General features: G+C 37.0%; 1 protein-coding gene across 1 annotated transcript in view; it reads right to left on the minus strand.

Annotated features, from left to right (window-relative positions):
- Positions 1 to 1,715: 1,715 nt before the first annotated feature.
- Positions 1,716 to 15,048, minus strand: part of FAM3C (FAM3 metabolism regulating signaling molecule C) — a gene marked incomplete at both ends in the record, with an annotated part of 36,603 nt that continues 23,270 nt past the window's right edge. Inside the window, 5 exons of the mRNA XM_079711841.1 lie at positions 1,716 to 1,805; positions 2,396 to 2,522; positions 8,088 to 8,172; positions 10,571 to 10,621; positions 11,732 to 11,790. Coding sequence (XP_079567967.1) covers positions 1,716 to 1,805; positions 2,396 to 2,522; positions 8,088 to 8,172; positions 10,571 to 10,621; positions 11,732 to 11,790 — 412 coding nt within the window. The remainder of the gene's footprint in view (positions 1,806 to 2,395; positions 2,523 to 8,087; positions 8,173 to 10,570; positions 10,622 to 11,731; positions 11,791 to 15,048) is intronic.

Raw genomic sequence — 15,048 nt, forward strand, 5'->3', positions numbered from 1 at the left:
GGAATGACTTTAATTTTGCATGTTAAGCAGTACAATACACACTTGACAAACCTCAGTGTGAAGTTCTATAGGCATATTGTTTTGCCAGATAATACAAAAAAATTCACAATGCAAAACCAAGAGTATTTATTCTCATTATTTAAAAAAAAAGCAACACTTATTTCACAATCCCTGGAACTGTAAAATAGCCATTCTTTTAATTTACAGAATTGAGGGAAGTATTTTAAATGTCAAAACACACATGCTGCATGTGATTTAGCGTATCAGCACCAAAAATCTGAAAAGTTTACAAAAATTGTTTAGATGTGTAAGGTGCATTTATTCATGAATTACATTCAGTTTGAGGGAAGAAACAGTACCCCCAAACTCACTGATATTTAAGAAATAGCTGAATAACTTCCACCTTGGTTTACAGCAAAATAAAAAATACTGCTTTTAGTTTTTCTTATATAAGTCATCTAAAATTTAGAGCCAAAACTGAAGTGCTGCCTTTTACTGGGAATAGCAGTTTGATCGTTACATTTTTTGTTCCAGTTTAAGATACTTCATACACAATAGATATTTAATGCCCTAAAAATATTTTTAAAAGTTGAGTCATTTTGTGAACATCTTAAGTTAACAGAAGGTAGATCTCTTATATTTTTATGTAGAATTGGGTATAAAGTCATTGTGTGTCAAATAACATTATTTTTTTAAACGGTACCAGTCCCAATCAGTAATCAGGACCTTTCTAAATATGTCGTTATTTTTTCAGGCAAAAATTACTCTTACGAAGTTAGATGAAAGTAAATACAGAATTTTTTGGTTTACAATCCAAAATTATTGTGACATTAAAACATGCCTCTTTCCAAACCACTTGGTCATTGCTGATGACACTTAAATAAGGAAAACTTAGGCCAGTATTGCTCTAACTATACTGACATGCTGTCCTGAATGACCTACCAAGGCTGGGGAAGGGACTTGGCCTGGTTCCTCAGCTCTGCAAAGTTGCCCCCTCCACCCCCACCCCCGTCTTACTCTATAGCTTATGCAAAATCAACTCATGCACACTATTAACTCAAAATCCAGCAAGCTACAACCCTGATGCACCTACATTCATATATTTCCTCTTTACTGTGTACATTAAACGAAGAATTCTGTTGTGCTTTTCACATATTTGATACAAGTTTTCATATTTTATTTCTAGGTTTCTTAGGACGGAAAGAGAAAGACTAAGAAAAGAAATACAACAGGGGAGTCAGACTGTAAAGTAACATTACACACACAACTAGCCCAATATCTTTTTAATTTAAAAGATACTATCATCAAAAGGCCATATATATATAAAAAAGAAAACAAAGTCTCCTCCCTAAAACCCATATTATTCCATGATAGATTTTTCACAGCGACTAGTATATATATCAATACATTTTTCAAATCTGTTCAGTTATCCATTGTGTAATGCTTTTAGAATTAAAAGATGCCATTATCATCGCAGTCTGAACATTGTACCATTAGGGAGATGTGCTTAGAAATGGTTCAGTGATTTGCTCATTATGATGACTATTTACAAAGATGTCTATTTACGTTAGCAATAAATAATCCTGGTATCAAAAGAGATAATGGTCATGCACACACCGAGATGGCTGCATGCTCTTAAAATATTTACATGTAGTTTTTCGGTTAGGGCTCTCCCATTAGCAAGTGAAAGTATGCTCCCTTCAATTTTCTCCACATCAGTCTTGCTTCTGGGGGATGCATCCTTCCATTTCTACAACTTCAGGCCATCCTTCATATTTGTTTGTGTCCTTATTGTTCTTTATGTGCTGTTGGAACACAATCATAGTATACAGTTTTTAAAACTTTAGCGAACTGCATATCTGCAATAACATACTTATGCGTACTCACTTCAGTAACACTTCTATCTACATATAAATTATTGTTCAATATATTAAATGAGCAACACTTGGGGTCTGGCATGTAGCAGCAGACCTTCAAAGAACAGCTGAAAGAACAAAACACTGCAAATGGTCTTTAAAGGATCATTTGTTAGTCAAAAGTAGGTTTACATTCTACTAAGTTCTAAAGTATTTCTAAACTTAATTGATTACAGTAACGTAAGTTCAATTAAAATCTTTAATAACCAACTTCCTAAAAGGCTTAAGATAAAACTAATCATATGCCAATGCATTGTCATGTAGGAAAAACATTTTCATGCAGAATTGACTATTTTTAAGTTTAAAATCAAAATAGTGCCACGGTTATTTCAAATACTTGATTACCAAGAACCTATGAAAAATAGGTAATATTTAATGTCTGCTTTATCTAAGTTTCAAATAACTGGGATAGGAATAGGCACTTCATGGTTTCACACAATTGCTTTTGTCCATTCATTATGAAAGCCTAAGACACTAACCTGTTCAAAAGGGCTTTTTGTCTTAATACCTTTTCCACCACAGAAGACCCAGTTGTCTCTAAAACCAAGATGAGTAATAGATGTACTCCCCAATTCAGCAATGAGCTGCCGGGCCTCATCATTGAGTCTTAAAGAGGGAGAAAAAGAATAATACAATAAATGTAGTGCCCTGTATGTTATTTAAGTAATACTGATTCAGTTAGGATACTTAACATACAACCATGAAATAAATGAGAGAATGCTGGCTTAGGTAAGAGAACATTAAAAAAAATTTTTATCAGAGTAACATTCCTACTATTTTGAGTTTTTTTTTTTTTTAATGAATTTTTTTTTTTTTTTTTGGCTGCATGGGGTCCTCGTTGCCGTGCACGGGCTTTCTCTACTTGCGGCGAGCAGGGGCTGCTCTTTGTTGTGGTGCGTGGGCTCCTCATTGCGGTGGCTTCTCTTACTGTGGAGCCTGGGCCCTAGAGCGTGCGGGCTTCAGTAGTTGTGGCTCGCAGGGTCTAGAGTGCAGACTTAGTAGTTGTGGTGCACGGACTTAGTTGCTCCGAGGCATGTGGGATCTTCCTGGACCAGGGATCCAACCTGAGTCCCCTACATTGGCAGGCGGATTCTTAACCATTGTACCACCAGGGAAGTCCTAATTGGCAGGCGGATTCTTAACCATTGTGCCACCAGGGAAGTCCTATTTGAATTCTTTAGTGATGAAAGCCATGAAATCTAGCAATTAATTTCAAGTTCATGCTATTTAGAAGTACCTTTTAGGTGTCTTTATTTCACAACAATTCATTTTCATTTACATCCATCAAATAAATAAGAGAAACTGTAGTCAGCAGGTGCCTATTCAGGTTAATCCAAGATCTTAAGCAACCAACATCTTTGTAAAATTAAAAATCACTTTGAATCTCCACTAAACCCTTTGTAAATTACATTTGAATAGAATAAAGGTAAATGCTGATAGAAATTTGGATGTTTCTAACACCAGATGTTTTATTTAAAAGAAAATGAATTTTGAGAATAGGGATATAAATTCTACTTCAGAGACAACTTCCAAGTAGTTATTTAATAAAAATGAAAATATTAACCACATAGCAGCTAAGACAGGTCAGTGACAAAAGGCAACTGCTAGGGAAACAGGTAACTGAAAGATGCCTTTAAGGAATTTTGTGTAGGTTCTTATCCCAATGTTGAGTGATTCTCCATCTCTCCTCTGTCTCAAAAGGGAGAAGAAATTCAGAAGATACGTGCTGGCTGTAGAGCCAAATTAAAAAAAACACACAAAAAGATAACTAAGGGACACCTGTGCAGGTATCTGGCCAGTAAGTCCTCTATATCACCCAAAAGATGGCATTTATAGGTCAATTAGAGAGGTTTGTTCTTCTAAAATCTGAGGCAAGGCAAGTTTTATATTTGCAAATAAGTGGAGGACCATTGGCTGCAAAATAGCAGGAGGGCCAGTGAGGAAGGCGCCTGTTTATCCTGCAGCCTTCTTTGAAGCATCCCATGCTAATATCAGCTGGCTCCTTTAATGTATAAATGAAAGAAACATGAGGTGCAACAGTTCTAATGTAACTTACTTGAAGATAAACAGGATACTTTATGTTAAAAAAAAGCTTCATAAAACAGGAAAGAGCTACAGATGTTATTAGCCTTCCACAATCATACAAACCACATCCATGGGGCAGTGGAGCTGTTTTAACCATAGCTTGGGCACTGCTGTCCTCCTGTGGGAAGTTCACTAGAATCAGTGAGAATCAGGGGCAGCCCTGGAATATTTAGCCTTTCAGACTCATCTATATAAAGCGATGCCTTTATAATCAAGGGAAATAAAAATAAATGAAATGGCTGTGCAAAAGGACCTGTGAAGTCTCAGCCTCTGAAGACTTTGAGACCTTCACAGAGAACCACGTGTACCCGCGTCTGGCTTTCTCCCCAAAGTCTGTCCGTAGTTGTGTTTCCTGTACCCGTCCTTACATGAATTAGCTATCACTTCCATTCGTCTGCTCACTTGATAAGCAACTTGTATATTAGAGGGACATTCCCAGAAAGTACTGTCTGAACCTTGTTTTCTTGTTTCTAAATCGTGTTAGGATGCCATGGATCTGCAGACTGTCATATTCTACTCCTTAGTTTATCCAAATGTTTTATTTCTGGCTCCTTCATTAGAACATTTTACTTGCATCATCAGTACTAGTAGTGTGTTTTGCTGCTTTATCGAGAACAAATGGTGTTGAAGTACAGAGGTCAGGCTTACTGGGCAGCGTAATGACAACCTCCTGGAGGAAAGCCTCAGGGCTTGATTCAGTTACATCTCAGAAAAATCACAAACTGCACCTCACAGGCTTCGGGGTTGCTCATAAATAGCTGAGTGTTAGGTTCACAAATGCCAAGAGATCGCTTCATACACAAAAACTGCTTGCAAAGTAGGTGGTTATCCAAATGCAGGCCCGGCCCCCAGACAGAAGTACATAAATGTTTTTCTCATCTAAAAATGTTTACATCGGTTAAATATATTGAAGGACAGTCATTTTTCCTTCTGTACTTCTAAATTTCAGAAGTGGTCATTTTGACCTATATGAATAAACTAAGCCAATTTAGCCAAAGATCTAGAAGCAACTTGAAACTTAGCTTTGCATTTTGATCCCGTTAATCTTTCCTTACTTTCCGATGAGAACACCCTTAGGTCCTGTGCAGAAAAGGGTTAATAAAACAGGCCTTAGAAAGCCCTAATAGCAAGACTGGTCCTTGGCTGGCATCTGGAAACTTGGATTTGGGGAGGCTCCCCCGAGTCACAGAACTGATCAGAATGGTTCACTGTGTCTAAACTGTACAAACAATACAGTTTATGCTGAACACCTACTTTCTGTCTGGGAGTCTGGAATTTTGGGATATGTAAGGCGGAGAGTGCCTCCATGACCAGCTCCCAGTAAAAACCCTGGGCCATTGAGTCTCTAATAACCTTCCCTAGTGGACAGCATTTCATAGTGTTGTCACAATTTGTGAACTAAGCATGTCCTGTGTCACTCCACTTGGGAGAGGGACTCGAGCCTGGCTTCCTCCAGACTTTGCTCTCTGCTAGCTCCCCTTTGCTGTTTCCGCTTTGTATCTTTTTGCTGTAGCAAATCATAGCAGTGAGTGAGCAGGTCTGTATGCTGGGCCCTGTGACTCCTCCCAGTCAATCATCAAACCTGGGGGTGGTCTTGGGCAGCCCTGTCGCATGTCCCTATGTGTATCTAACTATAGATTTAGAACAAGACAACTTTCTCAATAATTCTAAAGTTTTCTAATCTGCCTATGTAGAATCTGGGGGATTTTTATTATTCCTTTTTGATATCTTTTATGTAACTAAGTAAAAGATGATTTCATGTTTCAAAAAGAAGTTTAAAACCATGCAACACAGCCAATATTTTGAGCATTTGATACAGTAGGTATCAAAATGCCCCATTTCTTTAAAAGGCAGTGTAGTGTAACTAATATATTTATACATAGCATTAATTTTGGAGATACAACTGACCCTTGAACAACATGGGTTTGAACTCCCTGAGTCCACTTACATTGTGTGATAGGTTCAAACTGAGAAAAGGAAGTGTGCAAAAATACAAGGCACATCATGTTACTAATGAGAAAACTTTTAATACTACTACCAGGAAGACCTGAGTGCTCAAAATGAGATGAGACTCATACAACTACTGAAGGCCACAGAGAGAACTTTTGCTACCAAGTACAAATAATGAAGGGACCCACTGTTTCACAAGAATGATATAATATCAAGATCAAAGTACAACCGTCTTTTCCAGGGAGGCAAACACTCTTCGATCAACATAAAAAGGGAAATGTAGTTCACGAATGTCCATATTAAGTACTTTAAAATAAATTTACGCCTCCAGGCCCACACATGTCACACACTTAAATTCTTAAGGAACTTATTAATAAAGTCTTCAAGGTCGTGTCGGTTATTTTAGAAGCATCATGGAAAATGAAGATGCTAAGACATTAAAAGTTAGTTAAATATTCCAGTTTTCAAAAAAGACAAGGAAAATTTTAAAAACAATGGTCCAATAAAACTAATTCTAACTCCTAGCAAAATTCTAGAATGGAGTAGAAATTTTAGAATGGATCTCCCGTGAGTACTATACAAAGAAGAAGAAAAGAAAGAGAAGGAGGAGTGCATCCTGGTGATGCACTGGTTAAGAATCCGCCTGCCAATGCAGGGGACACGGGTTCGAGCCCTGGTCCGGGAAGATCCCACATGCTGTGGAGCAACTAAGCCCATGTGCCACAACAACTGAGCCTGCACTCTAGAGCCTGCAAGCCACAGCTACTGAGCCCGTGAGCCACAACTACTGAAGCCCGTGCGCCTAGAGCCCATGCTCTGCAACAAGAGAAGCCACCGCAATGAGAAGGCTGCGCACCGCAACGAAGAGTAGCCCCGCTTGCCGCAACTAGAGAAAGCCCACGTGGGCGCAGCAACAAAGACCCAACGCGGCCAAAAATTAATTAATTAATTAATTAATATTTTAAAAAAAAAGAAAGAAAGAGAGGGAGTAGCCGGAAGGAGGCAGGAATAAATAAAGCCAAGTTAACAACATCTCATATATTTCAGATTTAGAAGAGGTTTTGGGGCAGTAGATCAGGGTATTATAATTAGCATCGTTCATGAATTTCAAGTGAGTATCTGATGGTCTCAGAAAATAAAATAATTAAACAGCAACTGAATGGTATGCCTATTAGGATACAGTGGAAACTGTCTGAAAAGTAGTTTCTGCAGTTGATGACTAGATGAATCCCTTGGAGGCGGCCTCCAGCTGGTGGCACACTGCCTGTGGTAAACATGTTTGTCAATGACTTAGATTTAGACACCTGAATGACTCTGGAGAGAGTACGAAGCCTGGGCCATGGAAACCTCATAGGACAAATGTCAGAATCAAGACCAAGTGGGCCAATAACAGCAAAATTAAATTTAACAAGGATATATGAATATAAAGTCCTTCATTCACATTAAACAAAAGCAAGTTCTGAACGGGGAGGAAGAACTGACTTGGCAGTGGTTTAAAAAAAAAAAATCTGAGATCAAATGGGAAGATCTGAGAATTTAAGTTGACCAAAAATGTGATGTGACTGCCAAAAGAAAACGAATGCAACACTAGTCTCCATGAATATTAAACATAGTTTCTCAAACATGGTGAGCTAGCATCTCCATTGTACCCTGTACTGGCCAGACCACATCTGGGAACACTATGTCCAACTTGGGGCGCCATTTTAAGAGAGACAATAGTCACCTAGAGAATGCCCAAGAAATGCAACCAGGAGGGTAAAATGACCTAGAAACTTAACATGATAAAAAGTTAAAAGAGCCATTACAGCTTTAAAGTGTGTTCACGGAACACACTTCGGGAAATGCCATAAAAAAATGCCACTGAAGAATATTATTGTCAGAGAAAACTATATAGTTGTTAAAAACCGAACATAAACAAGTATAACAAACTTCATGTACAATGTGATTCTAATTTCACAACAATATATCACGATAAATACAAGAAAGAAGAAAGCAAAATAAAAAAATGTTAATGGTGTTTATCTGAAAGTTGGATTACTTTGCTCTATATTATAAATTTTTGCATTGAAAATGTATTTCTTATATTATTATAAATTATAACTCTGAAAAGTTGCATAAATTTTTAAGTTTACATACTTGGTTGCTCCATCATCATATGTTCCCATTAAGACTATTGTTCCATCTTGTATGGCCTTCAGAAACTCAATAAATGGGGCCACATCTGAAAAAAAAGAAAGGGTTGAGGGTTGGTTTTTGTTTTTTTTTTAATGACTGAGTAAACATCATGATAATCTCTTAAAAGTTAGTAATATAAAAAATGAAGTTCTTGTAAATCAATAATTTCTAACGTAGAGTAACCACAAGAAAGACAAATCTTATGAACACGTTAAAAATTAAGTTTCCCATCAACTTAAAATTTCCCAATCCTGATTCATCCTGTAGGTTTTTTATACTGATATTCCAGGGGCTAAATGAAAAAACCATAGCAAAGTCATATTAAAGCATGACTTATGATTTAAAGTAAGAAATTTAGGGGAGCAGGAGAAAGGCTCATGGACTCCCTGAGTACATGGCAAATTGCTTGCACAGATACTTTTCTAAAAATGAAGACAGAGAACTTTTATTTAATGCACAAAAGGATTTGTAATTTTAAAAAATTATATAAATATGTATACAGTTGACCCTTGAACAACAGGGGTTTGAACTCAGGAGTCCACTTATACGCAGATTTTTTTTCAATAAATACTACAGTACCACATAACCCACACTTGGTTGAATCCGCAGATGCGTAACTGCAGATATGGAGGGCAAATTATGGAACGTGAGCATCTGCAGATTATGGGTTATCCGTGGAGGGTCCTGGAACCAGTCCCCTGCAGATACAAAGGGACAACTGTATACACACACATACTGATTTAAAGAAACTCCTGGGCATATCTACTTACTATAAACTAGGGGAAGGAATGTAGGTTAGTTATCACTAAAAGCCAAACTAATTAAGGTAAAAATTGCAGTCTTTACCCGCTTCATCTAGTATATCAAGATTCATAAGGGCTTAAACACCACTTCAGTGACAATAAACTGATGATACCAAAGAGGCTGATCAGGTACTGCAAATCATTCTACATCTTGAACTCCTTACAATGTCAGGTTTCCTTACAGCCCCCAAGTCTAGTACTACTTCAAAACTGGGTTCCTTCAAATCTACTCAGTTTCTTTCCACAGCAAAGATTCCAAAGATTCTCTCTAACTGAATTCTATCTTAAAATAATAGCATTTTTAATTCAGAAAAAATGTAACAGAGCAGCTAACAAATCACTTCGATTTAAATCCAAAGATGGCAGTAATTTACAACTTCTTCTTAATTTGAGGGGTATTTTTAGCAGTAGTTAATCCACCTGAGACGAAATACCACAGCTTCTGGTCACATGACTGATTTCGACAATAGTTTTTTTTTTTTTTTTTTTTTTTAGCGGTATGCGGGCCTCTCACTGTTGTGGCCTCTCCCGCCGCGGAGCACAGGCTCCAGACGCGCAGGCTCAGCAGCCACGGCCCACGGGCCCAGCCGCTCCGCGGCATGTGGGATCTTCCCAGACCAGGGCACGAACCCGCGCCCCCCGCATTGGCAGGCGGACTCTCAACCACTGCGCCACCAGGGAAGCCCTCGACAATAGTTTTATAAGAGTTTTTCCATGCAATAAATTTTGGTAGAACCAATTACGCCTTTAGAATCTAAAATTGATGGTACATTTTAAGTTTACACAGTTTTGACAGCTATGCAAAGTTCTTCTGATCTCATTTTAAAAAATAAATAATACATGCATTATTTCATTACAAGCTGAAGAAATATTAGAAAAGCTGAATGGTCTGAAAACAAGATAAATGTCAGGAAGCCTAACAACTGCTGGCTTCCAGGGAATATACAAAGCGGATGAGGATGGGGAGGTGCAGGGGAGAGCCTCAACTTAGAAAAGAATCAGAAGATAAATCAGTGCTGGCCTTCCTTCTTTCAGGCACATTCTTCTTCGAGGTGCCAGTTCCTTCCCTCTGCATGCTGGTGACTAACTTCCACCTGCTCCTTGAGGAACTTCCAAATTAGGAAGATTATCTGTGGATTGTTCTTAGTCCAGTAAACTAGAAAGGAAATTCCATTCCTTCTCTCAAATATTCATCTACTTGAATAATAATCCTGGTTATAAACTTAGTTTTGAGACTGAAAAATCATATGAAAAGAAATCAATTCAGTCAGCTAAGAATGCTTACACTGGTCATGTCCTTCTTCAAATCACTTATTCTTTTTTTTTTTAGAAATTTCAGGCAGAAACCTAAAAGAGCCCAAAGCTTTGAATTAGTTGTCCTGCAAAAAGTAGGACTCAGATTTTTAAAGATCTCAACTGTGATATTATTGCTCTTAATTACACATCACCAACAATTTTTATAAAAAGCAAAGTGTATGCAGTATGACTGATCACTTAAATACAGCTAGACATTCAGTGAAAAGAAAGAGTAATAAAATGAACTAACACAAAATTAGTACCATTATTTTCTCATTAATGGGCTACATTATATTAATGTGATTCAGTGCCAGCAACAGAACACTTATATGTATTCATACTTACTTCCTCCCCACATGTCAAAATATCTGGTGTCCATTAGATCTCCTGTTTTTCCTGAAAGAGATTGAATTCATAGCAAATTATGCAACTGAAATATACTCTACACTATATAAGACATGATCTTATCCAATGATTGATGTGAATTCATTAGCAGAGAAAGAATTATTATGACAAATACTTAAAAGTTGAACTGTATGCATCTGAAAATTTTTTCTAAAAGGGTATTTTTTGAATAGGACTTTCTCACTGATCTTGTAAGCTGAAGAGTAGCAAAGAGAAATTCACTATTGACTGTAGACCATTCGAAGTTAGATATTTTTCATCCATATGTGTTACCATCTTCCGTTATTTGAAAATTACCCCAAAATACATAAACCTTAAACCAAAAAATGAATCCATGCTATTTTCTTTCATCAAAGCCACCTTTCAAAAAAATTATATTTAATTCCCTTTGAAATTTTTTTTTTGCTATCAATTAAATAGACAAATACGTATAGAACATTTTATACCTAAGAAAATGAAGAAAGTAGAAACACAAAAACGTATCTCTTGTGAAAGAAGTAAATAATATTTATCTACACTGTGAACTGGAGAAGGTGGCTGTGGTTTATAATCACCCTATACAGATTTACAAGGGTGACTGTCCCAGAAAGAGAAGACGAGTATGCAGTTGAATCTCACTTCATGGGTTCATATTTTCAGATGTGATTTTGCAAGAACACTCGAGATGTTCAGGATTCAGTGTGGACGATACTGAAAAATTACTATCGACTCCTACTCTTCACTCAGCCCCACACCCCATCCAATAGTCCACCACGCTCTGTCATTCTATAAACCCTCATTCACGTCCATCTATATTATGTTAGGATTCCAAAATCTGCAGCAAGGATTCATCAATTTAATGTTAGATTGGTTGTATCCTGACAGTCTCATGGGACGTTCTCTACTCACTGGACAGCAAGCTGGATGCTTCCAAGAAAGCATGCTATAAATACTGAGATGTAGAGTCTCAACCTGCAGTTGGTGTTTTGGGAGGGTGTGGGGAGGGCTTTAATGTCAAGCCTGGCTCTTTCTCCCCTGATCTCTTGATATTAGAGTGCATTTTACTTTGGGACATAGGAATATCCACTGAGTACGTTCATAAGCTAAAATAATTATTCTTACCATTTACCAGGGCAACATTGATCCCTCTTCCAACATTATTCTTAACACCACTCATTAAACTGAAGGGGGAAAGTCAAGACAAATTTAGAATTAGATACTGAACATAAACATACATTAAAGAAATAAAGCCACCCATGACAAAAAAGTTGGGGATGTTATATATAGGTACAATTGTTTAGTACTGCAGTGGAGACTGAAAGGTCTCTACCAAGTCAGAGAAGACAGTCTAGCATTGAATAATTTTAAAGCAATGTTCTTAAATAAGATTTCATGAATAGAAATATATATTACAAAGTATTAGTGCTGAAATACTAGACTATTTCTTGCTGCTCTGTGTGTCAGGTTATGAAATACCATTTTAGAAAATCCTTCAAACATGTGGACATTATGCACATAGTCTGCACCATCCTCAAGGGAACAAACAAAGGTAACCTCTTTTCTACTTTCTATAATATCAATGTGACATGAAACAGAAGCGAGATGCTACTAAAATTTTTTATAATCTGAGAGCAAGAAGAATTTAACTTAATTGTGAACACTCTCTTAGTGATCACCAAGGCAAAATTTCTCAATACCCAGAAGAAGGAATATTGTATTCATATAATTACTGCATCTAACCACAAGACTTGTAATGTCATTCTGCGGTAATCAACCACTAGCAGTTCACAGACCATGACATAAAGATAATAAATACTGTGAAACAGAAGGTATGAATAAAACATTTGCTTGTTGAATTAGAATTATTAAACTAAAATTGTAGGTACCTTTTATTCTAAAAATTCACAGTGACGTGCTGTTCAATGACTAACAATCATGGAGGCTGGTTTGAGGTTGGTGGAGAGGGGGGAGTTGCATATGTGTGAACACACACAACCGTATTCGTATATGATACCATCTATCTATCTATTCTTTATCCATCCATCAACAGACATTTAGATTGTTCTATCTCTTACCTATTGTGAATAATTACATTCCTAACCAATGACGTAAGCTTATTATAAATTTTACTGACAGAAAGGATCTGTAGCACACATTTTACAAACAATAAAATATATACTTTATTATAAATTTCACTTTAGCCATTGATTCTCACAGAATGTGTTAGGCGATTTTCGTAGAACTCATCTGTGCTTAACCTATGGTTGCAAGTGATGAATGAGTAAAATTCTAATACAAAAGTTGGATGCTATTTCATTTAAAGAGTAAGACAAAGTAAGAGAAAGCTGAAACAGTGAGCAATGAAGACATATGTTGGAACTTCCCTCATCTGTCAATGATTTGTGTGATGTTTTTGTTGAATCATGTAATAAGTTTTCAAATACGAGAAGACAATTTTCTCAAAAAAAAAGAATAAAATGGCAGGCTTAAGCCCTAACATGTCAATAATTATAATAAATATAAATAGTTCAAACCTATCAAATGAAAAGAGAAATTGGCACAGTGGACTAAAAGAAGACCCAACTACACGCTGTCTACAAGAAACAAGTAGAAACAACCCAGAAGTCCACAAACTAATGAATGGATAAAAGGTGACATATCTGTACAATCGAATAGTATTCAGCCATAAAAAGGAATGAAGTACTGATACATGCTATAACGTGGATGAACCTTGAAAACACTATTCTAAGTGAAGAAGCTGATCACACAAAACATCTACATATTATATAATGCTATCTATATAGAATTTCTAAAATAGGTGAATCTATAGAGACAGAAAGTAAACCTGGTGGTTACTTAGGGCTGGTCGGAGGGGAGGGGAGACAGAGTAGAATGGGATGGGAATGGAACAGGAGGGCAATAGCTAAAGGACACAGCATTTCTTTCTGAGGTATGATAGCGTTCTAGAACTGACTGTGGTGATGGTTGCACACATCTTTGAATACACTAAAAACCACTGGCTGTATACTTTAAATGAATGTATTGTATGGTATATGAGCTGTATCTCAATAAAGCTATTTAAACAAAAGAAAGCAGGAGTGGCTATATTAACATCAATTAAAATACCAAGCAATCAAGATACAAAATATGTGAAGCAAACTCAGACAGAACTGACAGGAGAAACAGACAAATCTACAATTACAGTTGGACATGTCAATACCCTTCTCAACAGTTGATAGACAGAAAATTACAAAGGGTACAGAAGAACTCAACAGCAGCATTAACCAACAGGGTCTAATTGACATTTAAAGAACATTCTACCCAACAACAGCAAAATACACACTCTTTTCAAGTACCCATGGAGCATATACTATGATAGACCATATCATGGGCCATAAAGTAAACCTCAACAAATTTAAAAGAATTGAACTCATACCAAATGTGTCTCCGACCACAATGAAATCAAAATCAAAGATAACAGGAAAATCACCAAACACTTGGAAACTAAGCAATGTATGTCTAAATAATCTATGGGTCAAAGAAGCCTGAAGTGAAATTAAAAAACACATTGAAAACACAGCTTATTAAAATTTGTGAGGCATAGCTAAAAGAGTAATGAGATTGAGGAATTTATAGCACTAAGTGCTCACATTTAAAAAGAAAGTTTCAAATTAATAACCTAAGCTCTCATCTCACAAAACTAAAAAGAAACCTAAAGCAAGCAGAAGGAAAGAAATTAAAAAGAGGAGAAATCAAGGGAATTGAAAAGAGAAAAACAGAGAAAAATCAATGAAACAAAAAGCTGGTTCTTTGAAAAGGTCAATAAAATTAACAAACCTTTAATAAGACTGACAGAGAAACAAAAGACACAAATCACCAATATCAAGAATGAAATGGGGGACTTCCCTGGTGGCGCAGTGGTTAAGAATCCTCCTGCCAATGCAGGGAACACAGGTTCGATCCCTGGTTCAGGAAGATCCCACATGCCGTGGAGCAACTAAGCCCGTGTGCCACAACTACTGAGGCCGCGTGCCACAACTACTGAAACCCATGCACCCTAGGGCCTGCACACCGCAACTGAACCCACATGCTGCAACCACTGAAACCCACGCGCTCCAAGGCCCATGCTCCGCAACAGGAGAAGCCACCACAAGGAGAAGGCCATGCACCACAATGGAGTAGCCCCCACTTGCCACAACTAGAGAAAGCCCGTGTGCAGCAACAAAGACCCAACGCAGCCAAAAATAAATTTAAAAAAAAAAGAATGAAATGGGATGTCCCTATAGACCCTGCAGATAGCAAAAGGATAATAAAGGAATATTATGAACAACTCTACACATGTAAATTTGACAACTTAGATGAACTAGACCAATTACTGAGCTAGTATAAACTAACACAACTCATCCATTATGAAATAGGTCATTTAAATAGTCCTATAA

Source organism: Hyperoodon ampullatus, assembly GCF_949752795.1.
Source record: "Hyperoodon ampullatus genome assembly, chromosome: 9".
Taxonomy (NCBI): Eukaryota; Metazoa; Chordata; class Mammalia; order Artiodactyla; family Ziphiidae; genus Hyperoodon; species Hyperoodon ampullatus.